At 41.1% G+C, this 18521-nt stretch overlaps 1 protein-coding gene across 1 annotated transcript; it reads left to right on the top strand.

Moving 5' to 3' along the window:
- The first annotated feature begins 5966 nt into the window (after positions 1-5966).
- On the top strand, positions 5967-17845 carry LOC121612734 (dystroglycan-like). Its single transcript, XM_041945804.1, has 3 exons — positions 5967-6218; positions 12523-13089; positions 13937-17845. Exons 2-3 carry the CDS (start codon positions 12667-12669, stop codon positions 16241-16243), a joined length of 2730 nt encoding a protein of 909 aa, XP_041801738.1. The 5' UTR covers positions 5967-6218; positions 12523-12666; the 3' UTR covers positions 16244-17845.
- Positions 17846-18521: the final 676 nt, after the last annotated feature.

Here is an 18521-nt window from a genome sequence, read left to right as displayed (position 1 = left end):
GAAAGCGCAGGAAGGTGCTGATTATCTCGAGCAGAGAGGTAACAGGAGAGGACACAGAGTCAGGTTACACTGAACAGGCTTGTCACTCTGTGCAGGGACTTGACTCTCCCAGATATGTAGGCCACACACTAAAGGTTAAGTCCAAAATGTAAGGTTACCCAGAAAGACTGCAGTGCTGAAAGGTAACTAAGTACATTAATTCAAGTGTTGTACTTAAGCACATTTTCAAGGTACTTGCTCTTTGCTTGAGTATTTCCATTTTCTGCTACTTTCTACTTCTGCTCCACTGCATTCGAGAGGCAAATACTGTGTTGTTTTTACTCCACAACTTAATTTTATAACTTAACTAACTTTGCAGATTCAGAACAATAAAACAAAACATAATAAAAAAAGAGTATGATGTAATATAATGGATAAGATAAATGATCATCAGGGTAACATTCGCAAGATACCTCGCAGTATAGCAAAAATAAAAAATTCCCTCACCTTCACTAGCTGAAACATCAAAGTAATGTGCGTATGAGTACATCAGTAATTATCATTTAATACAATATATTAAAATGGAATGTCCCATTCTGCTTCATGAGTACATTTACTTTTTGTACAAAAACTGTATTTTGATTCTAGTACTTTTGTACTTTTACTGAAGTAACTGAACTAAACTATTAAGCCAATTAGTTATGAAACTGGTCCAAATAAAGAAGTGTTTTGATTTAACCTTAATCTTACCAGACATTAAGAACAATCTCTTATTTACAATCCTGACAGCCTTTGACTGATTGTCGCCTTTTTAATGTCCTCGTTTTGTTCGGACCCCAGGTAGACTAGCGACCACTTTGTGGAAGCTAATGGGGATCCGAACAAAGAAGAAAGAATAAAGAATAAATATGGCATCATAGTTAAAATGTGAAATGGCTTTTCCGAGGACTAAAACTTCGGGCTGTAATCATATTACAGCACTGATGGATTGAGTTAAGGGTATTTCAGGCAAGTGCTGAAGAGCTGCAGTACACATTTAGGGGCTACTGAGGGGGTTTTGATTTGATTTATGCTCTTCATTGGGGTCATCCTGTGGCCATTCCATTTGCTGATTTTTATATTTGCTGATGTCCTCTTGATGTGTTTCAGAATCATTATGCCTGTTTGTCTCTGATAACAAAACTATTACCCAAGTCACAGAGGCCATTAGGGGCCTTCCCTCAGACTTCCATTTAGCATGAGGTCTTCTGAGGAGCTGTGCGTTTATCCTGTAATGGAGTGGCCTGATCTGCCACTGGTCGAACGTACAGAACTGCTAATGACCAATCCCCTGTAATTGCCTTCCGGGTCTCTGATAGCGGATTAATTATGCAGTGTAATTTTGCAAATGATCAGCTAACTTGCCTCAGCAAGACTCGAATGGGATTAATTTAGACTGAGATACATGCAAATATGACAAGATGAAACTATAAATCTCAATTTGTTTTTCATTTACATATAATTTTTGGTAAATAATTAGTATTTTTTTAACACAAAGAGGATGTTTTCACAGAGCAGTGGCTCGCCAGCAGTCTATTTAAGTGTAAACACGCACATGTGATGACGGAACCGCTTGGAAAACCTTATTAGTGCTGAGCAGCGGGAGCAGATAACTGGGGGGCAGGCACAAACAGGAACAGTTCTCTGGTCCAGGCGCTGTGCTGAAAGGAAATCCTCCTTGTTCCTGTTCTATTATCAGCTCAAGTGACGGAGCGAGCAGAGACCCACAGCAGACCAGAAACAAAACTTCTACCAGGTAAATGACGTGTTCCTGAAACGTTCTTTAAAGCGTTTCAGTGCTCATCTTGACGAAATGGCCCTGGGGACGACCGCAGCCCCGTGGCTGTTCATGTGAGCCAAAGAAATTCCGACAGGGCGGATGAATTGTGATTGTGACAAAAATTGTGTGTGAGAAGGAGGAAATCTGTGAGCACAACATATAAAAAGCAGAAAGGGTCTCTCCGTTTGTTACTGAGTGAAGCCGAGAAGGGTTGTCTAAAGTAATCTGCCATTGTGAGAGAGGAGATTGGCTCCATTGAGGGTCTCACTACTCAGCCAACCCCCCCTCAGCGGTCGGCTCAGAATAACCCTTCTAATAAGTCACTTGGAAGAAAATGTGGGGAGTCAGCTGATTTGTAATCCGCTCTCTTTCTTGGTCTGTGCTCGCACATCAAGAGTCAGATTGATATGTGCAATCACATGAAAGCCCTTCTGCGGCGGGGCTATCATGGTCTAGTAGACCTGCAGGTGTTTTTGTGTATGTGTGCTTTGGCAAAACGAGAGCTTGGTGGTGCATTTGCAATGGAAATCCCTCATCCATAATGTGCCTCGAGTGTAAACAACAGAATGAGAGAACAGCAACTGCTAGGAAACGCGTGTACTATTCTCAGCTGACACTGATACAATTTACATATGTCAGCGCTGATGGTGTATTCATTAGATTTCGAGACAATTAAGAGGAATAACACAGTTAGGAGAAAAGATTGTCATTGCTCCGAAGGTTTCATGCAACATGTAAATGCAATCTGTGATTAAAGAAAATGAATCCATGGAGCATCTGTGTGATAATAAAATTTACATGTTCTGTACTTGGAAAGCTGTGTTCACTGTGAATAGAACTCTAATTTATGCTCAGTTTCCAATCTATTCTCTCAAGTCTCCATGCAGAATCCACATGCATGCTCTTTTTTCACACTGTCGCCTTGCAGGGGTGAACACAGAGTCAGTGCCGTTCAGATGACTGACAGGTCTCTGAACTATTACAGACAGGCTCCGTTTCTCTATCTTAAAATCCTAATCATGCATGCCAAGGCTTTTATTAGTATATGAAGGCTACTTCTTTGTTGCCATGAACATTGAGTCAATTTTCGCTCCCAGATATTCACGCAGCTTATACTTTATGATAATGTGCGATGATGGCATCACATAAATGGCACTGCATATTTCACGCAAATATCCTCTGTGGAGTAAAAGACATCTAATCATTTGCTGGTAAAGCGAATTATAAACTGCCCATTTCCACTGTTTTAGTATAATGACATCTGTGATCGTTGTTTCATTTTAAGTTTTATGACTTCAACACTGGCTGTCAGTCTGAGAGATGTTCCTCTTCCTTTAAACTTCTCCTCTCTCTTTTAAGTTTTGCTCCCAGTAGAGCTCATGCCCTATTTAAAACCATAATAACGCAGGCTAATATAACCAGTAATTCATATAAGCTCAAAGAGATCGCAACAAAGAAATGTCACCTTCTTTGTGTGTATTTGTTCCATCTCAAAAGAGGAGGGTGCGAAATCATCATCAGGTATTTAAGATTTAAGACAGGTTTTAACTAATCTCAAGGACTCTTTTGAGTGCCTGAGAGCAGGATTGGATTGAATGGCTGCTCCACAAACCAATTCTAACTGTAGCTTCATAATATGTGTCATATCATTTCCATGATTGCTACAATATTAGTCAATTATTAAAAGACATTTTGCTTTTTCAGAGGATTTAATATATTACAGCGCAGACTGGACATTGACTAAACTTCACTAAAACTTTAACTATAATCGTTTCACCTCATCCTTGAATGTTTGAACCCTTCAACAACCACATGCTTGCACCTTGTGACCAATATCACAGTTGCCTTCACTCAGCAGTCAAGTGTTTCTCTGAGACTGAATGCATTGATGCAAGTGCACATTGCTGCAAACTCTGTGCAACGCGGCTGTATGATAAGCCTTCTGTGCTACGATACCCTCAAACCTTGTCAATAAAATCCTGCAACATTCCTCACCCAGCTGACGTTTTCTTCCTCTGAGGTTTGATTTTCACGCAGGATGAGCATCGATACCAAAATCAATATTTGTGTTGACCTAGAACACTTGAATTCAGAAATCATGTGCTTTTTGGGAAGTGTTTTGATGATAAGATATAATATTTTTCGCCTGCACCAACAGAAAATGAGTCACTCTGTTAATCATTTCAGAGCAGAACAAATACAACCTTTAGAACACGAGCGGCCGTCATCTCAACTGTCAGACTGAGCTTTTGATTTTAGAGAAAAAAAGAGCAGCGGCTGACCTGTTCAATCAGTTTGCCACTTTACGTCTGTTACAATAAACCCATTGGAAGGCACGATGAAGGACAAATACACAACCAGAGAGCTCTCTTCAGGGCTGGATTTAACTTTTCTTGCTTATAGTGGTACAGCCACAGCAGGGCATTCATGTAGGTGGAAGCACCACGTCGTACAACTTCTCTACATCCAAGAATATGGGAACCATGGACTCCTCTTCACTCACATTTGTTAACCCACAGTACAATATATTTCAGCTTGATCTGGGTTTTGGTAGGACTGGATAGATCCCTTCCATAACTTTCCATCTTCTCAAGCATCCTCCCTTTTCTCCCCTACATGTGTACTGTTTCAAAATGAGTCACTTCCTCCAGTATGCTCTTTTTGTCTGTCTTACATGCTTCTTACTGTTGCCTGATGCTCGATCATGTGCTGGTAGGTCTGAGTTCTCTTCATTACTCTGAATCCTCTTTTTCTATTCTTCACCACCTGCTTGCACTTATCATCCCACCACCACCACCACCACCGCTCCTCTAATACCTTTTGTCAATTTATTTGCAAACGTTTCTATGTTTTCTTCCTTAAATTTCTCCTTTTCAAAAACCCAACATCAACCACTGTTTTCACTGACCAGAATTGTATTAACATTTATTTTATATGGCACAGGGTGATGCACACTCCCAGTCGCATTTGGGGGCAATCCTATTAGAAAGAAGTGTAAGGTCCAACACTCTTTCCCCGGTGTAACAGCCACCCTGGTCGTCCTTCCACCATTAAACACACCAAATTACCTCCATTTAATACCTCCTCTACTACCTGCCCGTTGTTGTCTGACTTTTCACTGCCCCATAAAGTGTTATGTGCATTAAAGTCCTCACAGCAAATAACATTAGTTCTATCCCAGCCTTCTATTTCCTCTAGTTTACTTCTATTATTATTCTAACTCTATTCGTTTGCATGGATTGTAATAGTTCATCACCACGAGCTCCTTCCTCTCAAACAACACCTCTGCTACAACATATTCTTGTTCCCGCCCTGTTCTATATACTCTGCATGGTTATTCCTTTATTTAAGGAATGGTGTGCTCCCCCTTCGCAGCTACAGCACCCCACCACACCTCGCACATCGTGTCTCCCCCCTTGCACACCTTACATGCCCATGTTTCTGACATTTGAAACCTCTCATTGGCTTAGGTATGTATTCTCTTTAAGGTACGCCACATGAATCCAAAATATGGCCCTTTTGGAAAAGACCCTGCCTCAAACTTTACCGTCACTGACTCAGTTTCTTATTTCTCGACAACCTTGGTCATTCTTTTGGCGCCTCACCTTTCGGTTTTCAACTAGCTCCTACGCAGTGACTTTGAGAGGAGTTCCATAGAGCGCCTCCTTACTTTCTGCCATCTTCTGTATCCACTCTCACTGCTTTAGTCACTTTAATTTAGGCGACCATGCTCATCCTCACTGCTTTTCACTGTTTTCACTCTCCAGTACTCTTGCATATTTAACTCCCCTGACCAAGGCTTTGATGACTGTTGCCAACTTCAGTGTTTTTTAACTCCTCCTTCTCCTCCAAACCTAACCACTACATTTGATGATGCTACCCCCCCTCGGATCCTCGTCCACACTCTTCCGCCCCCCACTCTCCCATCCGCCATTATCTTCTTTCACTTGCAGCGACTACCCGCCCTTGCCCTACCCCCTATCCCCGCTCTCCCCCCATAGAAGTTTTTCCTCAGTCCAGCGTTGAGAAAGAGCGACGCTCAAACCTTCCTCCACAGCCCTCCTCCGTTGATGTTTTCACCTGCATGATGTCGCCAAATAAATGGAAGGCGGAGTCACGCTAGTACACACGGTTGGCCTCAACCTGTAGACCTGTCTGCGAGGAGGACAGAGGCAGTCAGGGAGGGGTAGCAACCAACATAATTACGATATAGAGCAGTGAACTATCTGTAGACTAACCAAACCAGAGAGACATCTGTTCCCTCGACTGTGCTCAAATACCCTACTTACCAAATGCCAGATATCTGTGGCGTTGAGGGGAAAGCGCATGTTTAATGGCATTTTGGAAGTCTCCGCGGCGCTCTCCGGGTAGAAGAGGAGACATTACGGCGCGAGTTAGCTAACGTTAGCTCGCTAACAAGGTCAGTTTGAATTTTGGGTTATCTCGCTGTTTTAGCAGTAGCGTCGTGAAAAATGGCACTCACGTCATCCTTGCTAACTCGGCTTATTTGCAGATTTAGCACGGACTCCTGTCCGCTGACAGGACAGGTAACGGGCTATTTTTGTCATTGGCATACTCTCTTGACGTTAGCTTGTTAGCTAGCCTCAGCCGGTGGCTATCATTGCACAGTCCAGTCGTTTTTATTCGACTTTGCTGTTCGACATTTGGAAGTGATGGAGGTGCCTCACTTTTGATACGTTGTGGACGTTGATGCCACGAAGCAAGGTTTTGTTCGTAACAGCATCAGCAGTGCAGCCTCACAGAGCTAATGTTAGCTGCAGAATTTTTAGCGAGCTACTCATTTGTGTTGTGGACGCTCCAGCAGCAGCAGATCGCTGCTTGATTCCGCCTAGAATAGAACAGGTGCATCTCTGCGCTAGCGATGGGCAGATGTAGATGTAGCACTTCACGCAGCCAGTGACTGTATTTGCAATTTTTCATTTATGGCCAGTTTTAGGTGTTCATATTGTCATAAAGATAGAGTTTACTTAGTAGGGACTGTTAAATGATTTATCAAGGTTGAACGCCGTAGGTGGCGTTATCATTTATAAAGGCCTCCACAGACTCCAATCTAGCTAAACGGGGCCAACTAAAACGGGCCCGGTAGCTAACGTTTTAGTTAAGTTAGTTAGCTAACGTTAGCTGTAAGGCAGTAACTGCCTGCCGACTGACTAGTGGGACACGAATTGCTGCCAATTCCGAAACATTTGATTATGATATCGCTGTTTTGTTTAATTATACGTCAAAAACTAAATCTGTTGTCATCAATCAGAGGGTCTTTGTCGTTGCTGATGTTATATGGGGAAGGGCTAGTTTAGCCTAACTTACTATTGTGTTAGCGTGAATTTCCCAACGTGTTCAACGTTCCAGCAGTTCCAGTAGCTGTACTTTATTTAACCTTATGTGGTCATATAATCAAACGTTGACGATTTGGAGCATCTGTGGCTAGTACACTCCCAATCATTAACAGTTGGAAATGTAAAATAGGTTTAGCTACACGAATTAAGCAAATCATCCGCAACAACGGCCAATTTTCAGATACAAGTGTCACTGGGAAGCTTTGCAGAGCAGAAATTTAGCGTTGCCATTATTTTTACACTCGGAACTTAACCATTTCTTCATGCTTTGGATACCTCTGAATTGATAGAAATACACAAAAGTGATTTGTTGACTCCCAACATTGGGTTTTGACAGCATACAGTGATTTTCCTGTAGCTCTAAACGAGTTGCTCGCAGGTCATCATGCCAAGATAGACTTTCACTCAGCCAAGACCGATTTTGTGTTTTCTGTCCACATATTTCATTACTTTGTCGAACAGTGTAGAGGGCAACACAAGGGAAACATCCAACTGCAAAGCAAGCTTGTCTTGTGGACGTGTTTGTTATTCAGCTCATGCACTATCCAGAGGCTGCTGGATGTGGTACGTCAATTCAATTGGCCCTGAGTGCCACTGTGCATAGGAGCACTAATTATTTTTGATAGTTTTCAAGTTTTAACTACTGTTGAACTGCAGACAGCATGGATACCACGGCTGTAAACGGTTTCGTCCCCCTGTTAGTGCAGGCCTCAGTGTGAAATGGGCAGAAATCACCCACACTCTGTGTCATTGTACTGCGCCTGTCATGGAAACAGTGAGGTTTTAGTAAGTTGTCAGTGGAAAATTAACAAGTTATGCTACATTCAAATCCCACATAAATATTTAAAATAACTAATTTAATTGACTTTTGCTTTAGCACTTGGGCTTTTGAAACTGCATTTCTTAAAGATTTTTGCAAGATTGCCATAAGCCCCAATGCTGTTAAAATGAGGCTCAAATATCCCTTCTATTAATGAGATGCAATTAATGCAGGTTGTTTTTGTCAAAATAACCTTTGAATGTGAATTCTATTCTTAAATCACGCTATAGGCTGCGTGATAGTGATGATTTTCTTTTTGGTTCGTTTTTATTCATTACGTTCATCATGGCCTCATGTGTATTCTCTTGTGAAGCCATGTTTTGATTGTTGGCCTTTTCCTCATTACTGTTGAGGTTTACTCTTCTCAAACACATTCTGTTGTGCACACATTTCATTTTAATATTTGTTTTGTTCTTTTGAACGGCATGTTAGAACACTGCAAATCGGCATATTAAAACGTTTCATATTTCTTAATGAGATGTTGTTTTAATTGGATTCTGAATTACTCACACTGTGAAATGAGAACGTGATAGAATCTAGGCCACATTGTGGAGAGCTTACTTTGATGCTCAGATGTTGCTTTTTTTCTCCCCTACATGTGTGTGGCAACAGCCTGAGGTAAGGTGTAGTGCTCATTTTGAATTTGATTAAGTTTATGGGCAAACCCATTTTCATGTTAATGTTTATTTTACATATAAACAAAAATGGATAGATGAATCAAGAAATACGTTTTGCCTTTACACTTAGCTGGTATAGTGTTGTCCATTTAAGATGCAGCCTTAAATATTTTTGCATGACCATACATTAGATTGCTTAATGTGTTTATTTTTTTTTATTGTTTTTTTTTTCTCTAGACTAGTCAGTCAGAAGACTGCTGTACAGGGGGAGAGGGGTGTGGGGTAAAAATCCCACTGAAGTGACTCAGTAGATAAAGATGTCAGATAAGGTGCATGTCTCAACCTGGTTAATGGGTTATGTGAGACATGACTCGGTACTCCATGCGTTTGTGAGTAGGTGGCAAAATACCAAATTAACAAAACAGATAACTAGTGTGTTAAAGCTTTTTCATGTTTCAGAGGACTTTTCTTGTTATTATAATTTATATTTGAAATGTTATTCCTTTGACATACTCATCCAGTATTTCAAATTATGTACAAGATGGTGGAGGGTACAGGAGCCCTGTGGATTTGAACTGATTGTATGTTATAGTTTTCCCAGCTGGTAGTCTAGTCATAACAGTCCATTTCCGTGCCAGAAAACTACACTCTATACCTGCAGTAGATATTAATATTTTATACTGAAGGTAGAATACATAGATTACGCAGTGCTTTGAGTTGTTTTGTCTTGCATACATTAGCCTACATGTTTTTATTAGTCACTAGCAGTAGATGATCTACTGACACAGTTGATTTTCACAGCAAACAAATGTCTGTAGCGGCCTTAGTATGTAATTTGTCTACTGATGAATCATACATTTTTAAATGCAAAAGGTTGGCCTGTCTCAGTAGCGCTGGCTGAGCTGTACACCACTGTAGTGATACTTGCTGGCTGCTTACGATTCTAGTAACAGATCAGAACAACGTGGGAAGTTATTGTAAAAGGGCGTGAAGGAGTGTGACTGTACCTGCGTCCACAGAAACCAAAGTTGCAAAAGTAGCTGTTAGTTGTATGAATTTGGCAGGTTAATTGAAGGCTGAGCATTGATTTGTCTGGTCAGAGATCATTCGAATGACACTATTAATGCTAGTCTATTTTTTTTTTTTGTTGGCTTTTTCAAAGGCTGCATTATCATTGGTTAAAAAAAATAATCGAGTGATTAAATATTCATTATGGCTTAATTTAAATTATGCAGTCAACGTACAATTACAGAAGGCTGTGAACAGCTTTCATCAGTCCTATAAGAGTTGAGTCTTATAGGATAAAATTGCCACTCATGAGGCCTCTCAAAAACCTTATTCCCTTTGTCCTTTGCAACATGTTGCCCTTAGTATATATGAATAGTAAATAAGCCTTATTGAATGGGTTGTGAAGATTAAAAAAAAAAAAAAAAACGGTTTCAGCCTAGAGCTGAACAATTAAACTAAATATTATCCTCAAAACAGAGGAGGTGCAAGTTTTTGATAAAGGTAAAAGTTGTACATACATACATACAACATAAGATTATCAATGAAGCATGCTATAGAGATCCCCCAGTCTACAAATCATGTTCTCCGGATGTAAGGGAGTGAATGTGCATTTTTATTGGTACAGCAACAAAAGTCACATCATTTTTAGCTTTTTTTGTTAAAAATGATTTGCAAAAATGATCATTTCCACTGAAATTGTGACTCATCGCAATCACAATATCTGTCAAAGTAATTGCAATCTGATGTATTTTTCTTTTGCATATCATTCAGCTCTACTTCAGACAGTGGAAACTAAAACTGAATGTAAATGTTACAGATTTTCTAGATACTTGATGTCATTTCCCATAAGAACAAATGCCAACCAGATGTTTGAATGTCATGCGACAGCAGCAGTGATAGTGTTATCATGATGTGATTGGAGGGGTTTTATTGTTAATTCAAGTTTTGAAAAAAGGTGTATGATCGATCGCCAGATTAAAGAGAGAGAGTGAGAGAGAAAGCATGTGGGTGAGTTAGAAAAGCAAAACTAATCATCTGAAACTTTATTAATTTGCTGCAGCATTTGGAGGTACACAGTTTACCTTAGACCATGCATTTGTGTGCATGATTGATTTCAATAATGACTACCTCTCATTATATTCATTAAATTTTATAGATTATCTCAAAAGAATGAGGCTGAGCATCTGTTCCTACTTATGTTAGGGTAAATGCATGTATATTTTGTGACTGCAACTGTTGGTTGCTCCCTATCCCATTGCAGTGCTGCCTTGTTACTGGCCTTTTCTTGTATGAATTATCCATATATTGGGGTGATTCAAAATAGCATAAAACATTCGTGGAGCTATGGGTTCTGTTTAAAATGACCGATTTCTTGACATTGATTCTAGACCAAAATGTTGACCAGTGGGCAAGTATTTCACTAAGGCCCTCTTTAAGCAGACTCCTCTCTCTGGGGCTGGAGCAGTTTAGAACAGGCAGTATTTTGGAGTGAATAAGTTGACGTCACAGCCTTGTGCCATTCAGGCATTAGGATTCCAGGCAAATGGATGACCCTCCTCTGCCTGTTTCTGACTGCTACAGGATTGGGGTTGGCTGGGTCAGCACAACTGAGACTCTTACTCCAACCCCCAGGGCACCTAATTAAAACTTACAACCAAGACAAACAACCTTTGACACTCATGCGTCTCGTGAGAATCGCTATTACTGAAAATGCTATGACAGAGACGTGAAGATCAGTAGGACATCAAAGTGTCCTCATTATAATAATGTTTAGGACTACAGGTGTATAACCTAAATAAGAGATACATTTTAGACTTTCAGCACAAATAACCCCACAATTTGGTCAAATTTAATTTCAGTAGATTTAGATAATTGTTTTTCCTAACATTTCAAAAATTGCTTGTGTTTAGGGTTCAGTGTTTTCAATGAGTCTTTGTAAGGTGATTTATTAATTCCAAACATTGCCTCAGTTATAAATTACGGTGGGAAGACAACTTGCTCTGTCCAAAATCACTCCTTCCTTACATAATTGACACTTTGTAGTTTACTCTATAGTGAAAAGTAAATTGAAATTTCAGATGCTTGCATATCATTGTTGCTTTGTAGAATGGTTAACAGACAGTAGAACGTGCCATGGACTGTACTTTTTTGGGTCCAATGTGGTTTTGAGGTTGCTATGTAATGCATAAATGTGTACGCTCTGACCTGATGGCAGTGTCGATATGCGATGCGATCGCCAATTGCCACGAGCCAAGTAAATATAGCGCACAGGATGGTAAATTGGGAGTGATTTTGGACACAGCAAAATTATTTTGCACTGTCAGATCTTTCGAATTGATGGAAAAAGTAGCGCTGCACCATCATACTCTCTTGTTGTACCATATAAATCATCTCAGACCCAACTCATGTTCTTCACGCTGAGTATCAGCTCGTCCTCTCAGGCAGATGGTACAGGGTTTCCCTAAGCAGGCAGCACCTTTTCATTTAACATGCCTTTGTCTCCCTGTCCATTAAAGCCCTTAACACCACCTAGGCTGACATGCGTATGCCATAGCTGACCCCCTTGCCGTTCATCACTGTTTTTATATATTGTACGATGTGTGCACTTTTGCTGATGTAGATAGGCATCTCCCTATCAATTGATGATTGTTTTTTATGGCTTGCAGTGATTTTATACCGCATACATTGATGTCCAAGGCAGATTTTCCACTGGGACTTTAAAGTCTCATACCATTTTCAAAGTGAGGTGTTAAATGGATAATATTTAGTTTTAACATACAGTATACAATCTGTGCTGGTAGTATTGCGGTGGGGAGATCTGTTGAGCCCCATTTACTCTGTAAGAAGTAATACTACTTGCATGTTTGCAAGTTGTTTTTTTTTTCACTTTGTCACACTCATGTTTTTTGTTTTCTTTCGCAGCTGGCCGACATGGCTGTCTAACAGGCTTCCAAAGATCTCTTCATGGATCACAGAGGACAACAAAGAGAAACCACTGCATCTGTAAACATAGCCAAAAACTAGGGAATCTGACCCACAAGCATATCATCAGACTGACTTGAGTGCATGTGGCCTCTTAAGTTGTTCACAGACATCTGTTGGGCAGCCCAAAGGCCTATTGCTATGCACTATAAACAGAGAGACATGAGCTGTGGGGATGCTGGGAGGAGCAGGCTTCTTTCGTGCAGGACTATCCCTCTGGTAATCGGGCTTCTGGTGACCATGGCCCAGGGCACTGTGCCAGAACAGCAAGAGACACTGGTGGAGATGATATCTGTGGAACTAGAGGCTTCTATGCAGTCCTCTGTGCTCTCTGAGCTACAGGCTGCAGCATCTTTGGTTGGAGATGGGCCGCCTACAGCTATCCCAGATTGCTCTGCAAAGAATGGGGGAGTGCACACTGGCATCCCTGACTCCTCTGCAATCGTGGGCCAGGTGTTCCAGTTGAAGGTTCCACCAGGACCTGCCAATGCAACCTGTAATGTCCATGTAAGTGCACTGAAGATTAGCCATAACAGGAAAAAGTATCATTTGAATTAGACTGTGTCATTAAAAACATCTGAAGTTGATTGCTTTTTAACCTAGGTGTTAATTTTGAATAAAAACCCAAAACCAGAACTTCATGTTGTTCCAGTACTAGGTTTAAAACAGAACTGATCACTGTATCACTGCTCATTGATGCCGACTGTGGTGCAATTTGCTCTAGTCTGACTTATGAATGAGATGAGATTATTATTGGCCCAAGTGGTGATGCAGAATGATATCCTGTCATACGGTAATAACTCAAAATGAATAGTGATGACTCACATAGTTATTATGAATAGAAGCTCACTCTGCTTCCTGTTCATATTTGGCAAGATTTGATAAACTGAATGCAATATGGAAGGGTATTTGGGGAGGTGGTGAAAGCATTTCTCCTTTTACTCGAGATATTTGAAAGATTTGCATTCATCTTTATTTTGTTTGTTTATTCTAGTTCCAGAAATAGTCCGTCAGTATCAAACAGAGAATCAAATAAAGAATTATTTGTACATTAAATGATTTACAGTTTAAGTAATTACCAAATATTTCCCAATTGAAGCTTCATTAATTCCAGTATATACTTGCTTTTCTCTCTTTCATATTATTATAGAACTGAAATTGTTCTTGTCAAACTAAGTAAATAATTTTAAGACATCATTGGGTCCTGGTAATTTTTAGGGTTTTGTAATTATTATTTTTTAACTGAAATATCGTTTAAAGAAATAAGTAATGAGTTTCTACTTTTTGAACTTAACTTGTATAAGTATCCGTCTTGCATAAAGCAGTAAGAGTGTTTCTCTTTTTTCTCTTGTAGCTCACTGAGATGGGAAAGCAGACTTTACCCTCCTGGCTCTATTGGGACAAAGAAAGCTGTATTCTGAGAGGTTTGGCCCTGGAGCAGGATAAAGGTGTGTATCATATCTTGGTGACTGGAGAGGAGAAAATTGAAAAGACTGGCAACCAAGTGTTCCCCAGTACGGTCTTCTCTATTGAAGTATACCCAGAAGAACGGGCTGACACAGAGCCAGCCCTGTTCACTCTACTGTCTGATGTCAGTAGCATCCAGCCTTTCACCTGTGGCTCTGAGGAGCCTGTCACTGTCCTTACAGTCATCTTGGACGCTGACTTGACAAAGATGGTTGCTGAACAGAGGGTCAACTTACTAGGCATTATGAGAAAATTCTCACATGTACCCCTGGAGCACATGAGGGTGGTACCTGTTGTCAACAACCGCTTATTTGACATGTCCGCTTTCATGGCTGGACCAGGGAATGCCAAGAAGGTGGTGGAGAACGGTGCCCTACTGTCATGGAAAGTAGGGTGTGCCCTTGACCAAGGAAGTATCCCTGACATTAGCAGCGTCCAATCCTCAGCTAAGGATGGGACCATGTCAGCCAGGCTGGGATACCCAGTGGTTGGCTGGCACATTGTCAACAAAAAGCCCCATGGAGTGAAACGGGTCAGACGGCAGTTGTACAATACTCCCACTCCAGTGCCCTCCCTGCTTCCTCCAACTACTCACCCAGAGCCCCCTGTACGTGTTGTTCCCACTCCAACCTCACCCTCTATTGCCCCAGCAACAGACAACTCTGCTCCCCCTGTCCGGGGCCCTTTGCCTCTTCCGGTGAAGCCCACTATGAGGGTCAGAGATCAGATAGCGCACACTCCCGTCTTTGGACCTCCCCAACCCACGAGAGTACTAGGAACAACAAGCACCCTCCCTATTCAGCCGACCATGACCCGCCCTACATTTGTGGAGGCCACTGCTTTGCCAACACCACCAAGCACTACCAAAAGACCCAAAACCTCTGCCACAAGGAAACCCAAGAAAACCAAAACTTCCACCCCTGCTCCCCGGGAACCCAAGTCCACCACAGCTAAACCACCCAGACGCACCACCACTCTCTCTGTAGCTCCAGACTTAAATCAAAACCCAGAGATTCGCAACGCCATTGATCAGGTGAATGCATGGGTTGGCACGTACTTTGAGGTTAAGATTCCTCCTGATACATTCTTTGACAGGGAAGATGGTACGACTGACAAGCTGCGTTTGACTTTGAAGAAAACCCCTAAAGAAGCAGTGAGTGAAACATCTTGGATCCAATTCAACAGCACTATCCAGCTTTTGTATGGCCTTCCAGAGGAGCAGCATGAGGGGAAACATGAATACTTCATGTTGGCCACTGATAAGGGTGGGAAGAGCATCATGGATGCATTTGAGGTTCAGGTCAACCGTTGGTCTACTAATGACAAACCATCAGTTGTGTTTGCTGCTCGCTTCCACGGAGACCCCAAAACTTTAAGCAATGATGTCCATAAGAAGATTCTTTTGACCAAAAAGTTGGCTTATGCCCTTGGTGATCGCAACAGCAGCACAGTAACCCTGAAAAACATCACTCGAGGCTCCATTGTGGTGGAATGGACCAACAACAGTCTCCAGCAGAATCCTTGTCCAAAGGACCAAATCACAGTTCTCAGCAACAGGATCTCTGATCCCCAAGGGACACCTAAACTGGCCTTCATTAAAGCCATGGAGCCTGAATTCAAACCCATTAACATCTCTATTCGTGGCACCAATAAATGTCAGAGTTACACGTTTATCCCACCAGGAGAAGTGCCAATGCCTGTTCTTCCCACAGCGACACCTTCACCTGGGACAGGTCGTCGGAGCTCTGATGATGTTTACCTACACACTGTCATTCCAGCTGTAGTGGTAGCAGCCCTGCTGCTAATAGCTGGGATCATTGCTATGGTGTGCTACCGCAAGAAGCGCAAAGGGAAGATGACCATAGAGGAGCAGGCCACTTTTATCAAAAAAGGAGTCCCCATAATATTTGCAGATGAGTTGGATGATTCCAAGTCACCCCCGTCCTCCAGCATCCCTCTTATCCTTCAGGAGGAAAAGCCTCCACTTCCCCCTCCAGAGTACCCCAACATGGCTGGCCCCCACAGTACCCTGCTTAACCAGGATCTGCTGGAGGAGTATTCTATTTATCAAGATGATCCTAATGCCCCTCCTTACCAGCCCCCGCCACCGTTCACTGTCCCCATAGAGGGCAAAGGCTCTCGCCCCAAGAACATGACCTCGTACAGGTCACCACCTCCCTATGTGCCTCCCTAACGCACACTAGAGCTTTCAGTTTGGAAAGCAGGTGCACTGTAGGGATGCTTGTTGAAAACTACTACAGGAGTAATTTTACATGTGTTCAATGAAATGGCTTTGACTTTGTAGAGGAGCAGGCAACCATACCCATATATTTGACCATCATGGATAAGACACTGTATCGTACAATTCTACTACTGGCACAGGGCAAATGGACGGGGAACAGTTTGTAATTCCAGCACTCTTTTTTTTTTTTTTTGTTGTCGTCCTTCAGATTTGCTTTTGACTTCTTGCATATTCTTTTTTGTCTGTTTTTGCCAAGAAGAGTCCATTTTATCTTCAATGATGTTCTATTTCTATTGTATAGAAAATAATAAAGAAGCAGGAAAGACTGACGCCCACAGGGCCTTTGAGCAGATGTCACCATGACAACAGACTTGAGGCTCTCCCTCACAATGTTAACCTTTATGAGTTCTATATCACTCTTATCTGTCCTTCGGCTAGGTTTACTAAGATTTTGCACCTGTTATTTCTAGAGGGGAATGACATACAAAAAGCCAAACTGAAAGCATGAAATAGTTTATTTACACAAAATCTGTTTGTTTCTTAGACTTTGATCCCTGTTCTCTCCTATGCTTTGCTCCCTCTTGACAATAACATGCAAACCTTGCACTTATGCAAATTCTTGTTAAACCTTGCACTATGTGTCTTGCGCAGAATTGAACGCAGTAAGTGGTAGCTCAATAAGGAGAAAAAAAAATTGTTTTGGTATCCTTGAACTCACCACATGACTGAGATTCCTCTGGTACTTGATCACAAAGGACATTACACTGATCATGCCTGTTGTAGATGTAGCCTCATTAAGTTACAAAACAAATAATGACTTTTTTTTTTTTCCTTTTTTTAATGTGTGTGTGCCACTGAACCTGACTGAGTGATGACTGGTTTTGCTGTTGCCAAGGTGATCTATGTGGTCACACGGCAAGCCTTGTGGGGTTGCTACAACAATAATGAAGGGGCCAATGGAATGCTGTGGTTCACAGCAGGGTGAGACTTGGCGACATAGTCAGTGAGGTGGATCCGCTGTCTTATATTCAGTTGATTTTGTTGGTATGAAGGGTGGGTGGGCTTAGAGTACTGTATTATCGCTGCTCTGCCTCTAGGAGTTGCACTGTTACGTTTAGTGCACTGCCTGTTGTCAGTTCAGATGAGGCATGGAGACAAGGGGATGTACATAATTGTGTGCCTGTGAAATTAAACAATTCCATAATGTTAGTGTTTTATCAGTAAACCTAGTTGGGAAAGGGAGGGCCAGAGTGGGAAATAATTTTATTTTTCAATTGTATGTCTAGATTTATGATCACAATCATGGAAAAAAAAAGACTTTATAGTTTGTGATGGGAACAAAAGAACATTTATGTGCCCATCACAAAAAAATAATGCATTATCTCAGTATGATGGGGAACAAAGAAACCACAACATGTGAATTATGTACATTTCATATCTGATATCACCATAAGAAAAAATGGTTAAAAATCTAATGTTTTTACTGAGTTTTTGATACAGTCTTAAACTTGTTTTATGAAAATATATTAATAAAATGTATTACTATTTGTAAAGCCTCAAAGATGGTGTATAGTCCCTTTTTTATCTAAGAAAGTAGAACTGGATTCATCATATTATGTTTTCAGTATATATGTCTATTAAAGGACTGACAAACACGGTTTGCTGCATACGTTAGAATAGAATAAACAATGAATTCAATATGTGCTGATACTATACAAAACACTATATTTACAAGGTCAGAAGTATTAATGGGCTTTGTTATAAGTAGGAGATTCAGCTATGAGATTTTTTTTGTATTTTAAAGGTTAAATAAGTAAGTTTGAAATATCTTACTTTACCTACTTTGCTTACCAGATTTATTTTGCGATCGAATATTGTGCAGTACATAATAGCAAAGACCTATTTGTAGCCTTGCTTTACGTTATGTTGTCACATACTTGACAGAGTTTATAGAAGCAGGCTATAATAGGGTCCAATGGTTGGCTGGTTTTGGCTATAACATGAGCTACACACTCTCTGCAGTAATAAACCAAAACACACAGCAGGCAGGCCCTAACCCCCGTGAGACAGTGTGATATTTTAAGACAAGTGCTCCCGTTGTGTGGCATTTAGGTGGGCAGTTTTCCTTTTTTTTTTTTTTGCCTCTGTGCTCCTACCTGTCCTGGAGAAATATCAATAACAATGACTAATATCTGAGCTTGTGTAATGATGACTTACTCAGGTGGGGTCA

Source organism: Chelmon rostratus, chromosome 10 (genome assembly GCF_017976325.1).
Source record: "Chelmon rostratus isolate fCheRos1 chromosome 10, fCheRos1.pri, whole genome shotgun sequence".
Lineage (NCBI taxonomy): Eukaryota > Metazoa > Chordata > Actinopteri > Chaetodontiformes > Chaetodontidae > Chelmon > Chelmon rostratus.
This window is presented reverse-complemented; position numbering and strand designations above follow the sequence as displayed.

Bases quoted from the DNA above. Each gene is read 5' to 3' on its own strand.
- LOC121612734 (XM_041945804.1), top strand. From the start codon at position 12,667: ATGTGGCCTCTTAAGTTGTTCACAGACATCTGTTGGGCAGCCCAAAGG. The intron at 13,090-13,936 runs GTAAGTGCACTG...TTTCTCTTGTAG, and splicing joins ATGCAACCTGTAATGTCCAT to CTCACTGAGATGGGAAAGCA.